Source organism: Salmo salar, chromosome ssa24 (genome assembly GCF_905237065.1).
Source record: "Salmo salar chromosome ssa24, Ssal_v3.1, whole genome shotgun sequence".
Lineage (NCBI taxonomy): Eukaryota > Metazoa > Chordata > Actinopteri > Salmoniformes > Salmonidae > Salmo > Salmo salar.
Window position 1 is genome coordinate 39313963 of NC_059465.1, and position 6000 is coordinate 39319962.

Below are 6000 nucleotides of genomic sequence, written 5' to 3' on the forward strand. Positions count from 1 at the left end.
TTTGAAATTGCTGTAATCAGATGAACTCACATAACATGACATTGTAATGACACAATATGCGTGTTCCAATTGGCACCCTATTCCCTTTATAGTGCACTACATTTGTAGGGCTCTGGTAGAAAGTAGTGCACTATATAGGGAATAGGGTGCCAATTAGGATGAATACAGCCTTTGACAAAACCATGGCATTTTGATGTACTGTATAGTGTTTGATGTTGAGGGAGGAAAATGCTGTTCTAAACATAACGTGTGTACGAATAGCTTTTCCATTGACCAGTTGTGCGCTTTACGGCTGGGTGGGTGTACACAGTAGATTCACTGTAAACAAGTTTAACGACATCTGGCAAAAGGACACTTGACACGCATGCAATGACACACAAAGTCCCTGACCACTCTGTTCTTTGACCTGGTATATGGAGACCGTGATACGGCGTCAGGAGGCGACTCCCCCTATACAGCTTCATTCATGGCAAAGTCCTAAGCTTACTCATTAACACTCCACTCCTCTTCTCTCTATCCAGTGTTTCCTATAGGTGGGGCAAAGGCTTTAAGTAATATTCCAAACTGCCAAATATTGACGCCGAACTGAAATTCTCAAGTCAAACTTAGTAATTGGGGAAGGACTTCTCCCTGTATAAAGAAGTCAATGGCATTGCTTCAACTAAGTTCCCTAAAGACTAAGACAGTTTGTCTTCCTTCTCATGGAGATTGTGTTTTAGGTTAAATGTCTAAATTACACCGATTCTTGGCAGGATTTTCAGTCCAGTGAAGTCATATGATACTCACCCGAGGTAAGCGATATACGTCCACAATTACTCCCCTGGTGGAAAATGTTATCTGCTGGTCAAGCTCCGTTTAGAGTTCAAGCTCAGAAGGCAGAGAAATAGGTCGCCAAAGCCTCGCTTGGCGAATGTTTGTGGGAACGTGACCAAATATTTCAATACAATCTTCGAAGAGTTGATTCCTTTTCTCTTTCTAAACATGCCTCATCCAACATAAATCTAAAGCTCAGAAATCCAAGCTGAAGGCATCTAGTGCTCTGTGAGGAACTGCTCCTGTCTTTCTGTGCTCAGGCATTTTGGTAGAGGGACTTGTTCATGAGCTCCCTCACTCTCGCCGTATGAAGCAACTGTTATGTAACAGAGTGAGCCCTCTCCTTTACTATCAGCATAAAGTGATTATAACCCCTTAAAAAACTGTAAACATTTCATTTGGACCTTTATCCATATGAGAACGTGGATGAGGATTGTGGCTGTCCTGGGTCTGTATAAGATGGATGTCACATCATGAGGACATAGGGTGCCGTTCGGGCAATTTCAAGTATTGTTCGGGGCCTTATTTGTGGAGTAACTGTTTTTCTGGGTGATTTGTGACGTTTTATTTTGTGCTTCCAATGACTGTGTTTTTGTATTTTAATGTACAGTGCATTCGGAAAGTATTCAGACCCCTTTCCCTCATCTATCTACACATAATAACCCATAATGACAAAGCAAAAACAGTTTCGAATTTTTTTGCACATTTTTTTTATTCAACTAAAAAACTGAAATTTCACATTTACATAGAGTACGAGTCAAAAGTTTGGACACTCCTACATGTTGAGATGTGTCTGTTACTTGAACTCTGTGAAGCAATTATTTGGGCTGCAATTTCTAAGGCTGGTAACTGTAATGAGTGTATCCTCTGCAGCAGAGGTAACTCTGGGTCTTCCTTTCCTGTGGCGGTCCTCATGAGAGCCAGTTCTTGAAATTTTCCGGTTTGACTGACCTTCATGTCTTAAAGTAATGATGGACTGTCGTTTCACTTTGCTAAATTTGAGCTGTTCTTGCCATAATATGGACTTGGTCTTTTACCAAATAGGGCTATCTTCTGTATACCAACTCTACCTTGTCACAAAACAGCTGATTGGCTCAAACGCATTAAGAGGGAAAGAAATTCCACAAATTAACTTGAACACAAGGCACACCTGTTAATTGAAATGCATGAAGCTGGTTGAGAGAATGTCAAGAGTGTGCAAAGCTGTCATCAAGGCAAAGGGTGTCTACTTTGAAGAATCTAAAATATATTTCAATGACAGCCTACCAAAAGGCAAAAGGCCTCCTGCGGGGACAGAGGCTGCGATTAAATAATAATAATAATAATATTGGACAAAACACATCACAACAAGAGAGACAACACTACATAAAGAGAGACCTAAGACAACAACATAGCATGGCGGCAACACCATCAACAGTAATCACATGGAAATGAAAGATATCCTAAATGCTCATGACCTGAAAACAACTGTAAAATAGGCCTATAGTGCAAAATCCCAGTATCTCTAGGAAATGTGTAATATGCATATTTAAACTAACTGGAGTTATGCGTCTCTTCTTTAATCCGATGTGTGCAACCACATCATATTAACAACATTTGAGAGTGGATTCATAAATACAGTTGCCTACGGTCTTCAGTATTTCTCTTGAAGACAGCCACTGCAATCTACTTCAATAAAGTATGTTGGACCATTTCTCACGTTGGATGGTGACCGACAGCAAGCAGCACACTAGAGAGGGCGGATTACGAGACGTCAGCACTCCCCAACCCACTGTATAAATCTCCTCCACCACCAAGACCAGTAGGAGCTGCGCGGAATTCTGAACCATGAGGACCACCAACACTAATCTCGAAGCTAGTTTACTTCACACTAACTGGTTTACCTACCTTGAGAAAGCCTTAAACGAAATGGAATTTTACTAAACAACAACTATGGTGTAGATGAAACATTTTCTTCTTCTTTGGACATAATTCACATAATTCGCATTGGACATCGCATAGGCTACCAGTTGATTGCATTCTTAGTTCTCGAACAATCATGGCACGTTCGGTCTTACTGTCGCATGGCATATTTGCTTATTAACCAGTTTTGATGTTTTATTCTTTATGCCAAGCAGTTATTATTGGACAATTTGTAGAAGTGTAGAGTGGTAGAGTGACTGACATCTGGAATTTAGGAAAAAACGGTCGCTTCGCAGCGCATGGACAGGTTGTCATCGTGAAATTGGATTGAAATTCTATATTATCCTAATTGTTAAATCTGTCAATGGATTTTAGATATTGAACTCTAAAACATATTAATTTGTATTCAGCATCTTAAAAAAGTTGGCATGGACCTGATATAAATTGAGGATAACCTGGATAACCATAGGCTTATCGCCAAGGGAAAATGTTTACTCGGTATTTATGTTCCAACGGGAATTTCTTTGACCCAGGGCAGGTTCCACAATTGGACTAAGTTCTACAATGAAGTTATGGGATACCCTTACCACCTGTTTCGTGCTGCTGAGCAGCGTACATACGAGCCCTCTCCGGAACCGACAGTCCACAAAAAGAACACGCGCTTCAGAGAGTCTCCATGACTTCCCGCCAATGCATCTCAGCATATTTTCAACCAAAAGTCCAGAAACAGCCGACAGGGAAGAGTTATCTGTAGAAACACAATGTAAGTTCAGGCATTCTCATTTCTGGAATTAAATCAGATCTTACTGTGCCAGAGACCCACGTCACTGACTTGGCTGCAATAGGCCTGCCTCTTGGTCGGACTGGTTTTGCACTACACATTTAATAGTGTTATTTGTTTCAGAAGCAAGAATAATACAATAGATCACTCCCAATGACATAAATACAAAATACCAATTGAAGGGCCTGAGTTCCCGCACTAACACCCTGGACCAGAGCTAGGTATCATCTAGGTGCATTTATCATCTGACCAACATTCAGATGACAGGACCAGTCAATAACTTTAAAATCACATGTAAAGATGCACTCAAATATATTGACACCCTTGCACAATTCACTATTTATTCTAAAATAGCCATTCAACCAGTTTTGAAAAGAGAAAACAGAACATTCTGCTCCATTGCCACAATATTTGGCCACATCTGTAGTATAATCTCAAAGAACATATCATGTAGCCTATTGGTACACATAATATTGTAGTTTCATGGGAACTCACTTTGTGTGCATAAATTCTATACAATTTCTGTGAGAAGTTTTAAAAGTATATACTGCTGCGGATGAGGTATGTACCCAGTCTTTTCAGGATGAGGTATGTACCCAGTCTTTTCAGGATGAGGTATGTACCCAGTCTTTTCAGGATGAGGTATGTACCCAGTCTTTTCAGGATGAGGTATGTACCCAGTCTTTTCAGGATGTGCATAGTATATACCGCAGACTCTAATTTGCTCATTTTTCTCTCTGACAGATAACATGGATGAGCTTCAGCCAGAGCAGTTTGAGGATGTGGTGGATTTCATCAAAGTCACCATCAGTAGACTGAAGAGCTCGTTACACCTGGGCACGGGCTCAAGGATACGAATGAAACGAGAGAGAAGGAAAGGAGGGAAGGGAGCAACCAGAGGAAAGGACCAGAGGGAGAGGTCTGGGAGCGGACGAGGGAGAGGGCGAGGGAAAGGGGGCAGAGGACAAGGCTGTCTGCTCAAACAGATCCACCTGAATGTGACTGACCTGGGTTTAGGTTATCAAACCAGCGAGGAAATGATCTTCCGGTACTGCAGCGGGCCTTGCAGGAACTCGGAAACCAACTACGATAAAATCCTCAACAACCTCACCCAAAACAAGAGGCTCCTGCCGGAAACGCCGCCTCACGCTTGCTGTCGACCAGTCGCCTTTGACGATGACCTGTCCTTCCTGGATGACCACTTGATGTACCATACAATGAAGAAGCATTCTGCCCGGAGGTGTGGCTGTGTCTGACCTCTGACCTGTGTCACTAAGAAGAGAGTCAATAGTAGTGAGAGGACATGGCTTGGATCAAAACTAAGATATATTTTGTAGAGGCCATCCTGGACCCATTGAAGGTACATGAAATGAAAGGGCCTACCAATGCTTTGTGTTGTTGATAGGATGTTTTAGGAGGCATGCCATACCTCTCCATTGATAATTATATCCCACCACTAACTGATGACGTCAAAATCATCCTGACTCTATGGATGGTTTTAGATGCTGACAATGGACTTAACATGTTCAACAAATACTGAATTACAGTGTGTACAATATTTAGAAAGATTTAATTAACTTATTTTTATTTATTACAGTTTTTATAATAAAGGAATTATCTTCTTGTTATTTATTTCTATGTCATTTCCTCGATAAATGCCAAAGGTTTAAGTAATGGATAAAAGAGCATATTATAGATTTTTGGGGAGAGTAGGCTATTCTATATCCTGGGCCCAGTTTTTTTAATGCATAGAAACAGAATGAATAGAACGGACAAATCGTTGACTTGAATGTGGGCTCCCTGTTCTATTTCTATGCATTTAATCCTATCCGATGGGCGAAATCCGCATAGATAACTTTTGAAAAACTGGGCCCTGGCTACAGTACCAGTCCATTTAGCATGGCCTGTGTGTCGTCTATTATTGTCCTCCCGCATCCTGCTCGACTTCCATATAACCATAGTGGTTCCACATCATCATCATCAAAAAACATATTCGTCCCCATGCCAGCCAAAAGAGACCTGCGACCCTGCTCTGGTCTTCAAGGTTTGTGTGCTTGTGCTTTAGTCAGTTGATTGTGTGTTTTTTTTGTTCAGACTAGTGCGCTTGTCTGTATTTCAATGATATTATTCTGGTAAAAAAAGGGAAGGTGTTCTTTATTATTCAGGGTTGAAGAGTTGTGTGCTGATCTTATTAAGTTGTATTACTGAACCAAAGCTTCACAAAACTATTTTTTATACAATATTTGTTTTTTATAACTTTTTATTGGTTCCAACCGCTGTGTCTTTGGATGACAACTGCGTGTTAATTCATAGGCCTATGTCATCTTTAAATTAGATCACTTTTCTTTTCCATTTTAGATTATTAGTCATTTAAAATCGTTAGCTGGTTGTAATCAATACCCGGGAATCTTCTGGCTAGCCTGTTTGAAGAATGTATCAATACTAGTGGAAACAGATTGTAGAGAGGTGCATTAAACAACATGATAGGTGAATCAGGGGAGAAA

The 6000-nt window shown here is 40.7% G+C and overlaps 1 protein-coding gene across 1 annotated transcript; it reads left to right on the forward strand.

Moving 5' to 3' along the window:
• The first annotated feature begins 2605 nt into the window (after positions 1 to 2605).
• gdnfb (glial cell derived neurotrophic factor b) lies at positions 2606 to 5113 on the forward strand. The gene is made up of 2 exons (XM_014172651.2): positions 2606 to 3478; positions 4241 to 5113. Exons 1-2 carry the CDS (start codon positions 3280 to 3282, stop codon positions 4750 to 4752), a joined length of 711 nt encoding a protein of 236 aa, XP_014028126.1. The 5' UTR covers positions 2606 to 3279; the 3' UTR covers positions 4753 to 5113.
• Positions 5114 to 6000: the final 887 nt, after the last annotated feature.

Bases quoted from the DNA above. Each gene is read 5' to 3' on its own strand.
- gdnfb (XM_014172651.2), top strand. From the start codon at position 3,280: ATGAAGTTATGGGATACCCTTACCACCTGTTTCGTGCTGCTGAGCAGC. The intron at 3,479-4,240 runs GTAAGTTCAGGC...TCTCTCTGACAG, and splicing joins GTTATCTGTAGAAACACAAT to ATAACATGGATGAGCTTCAG.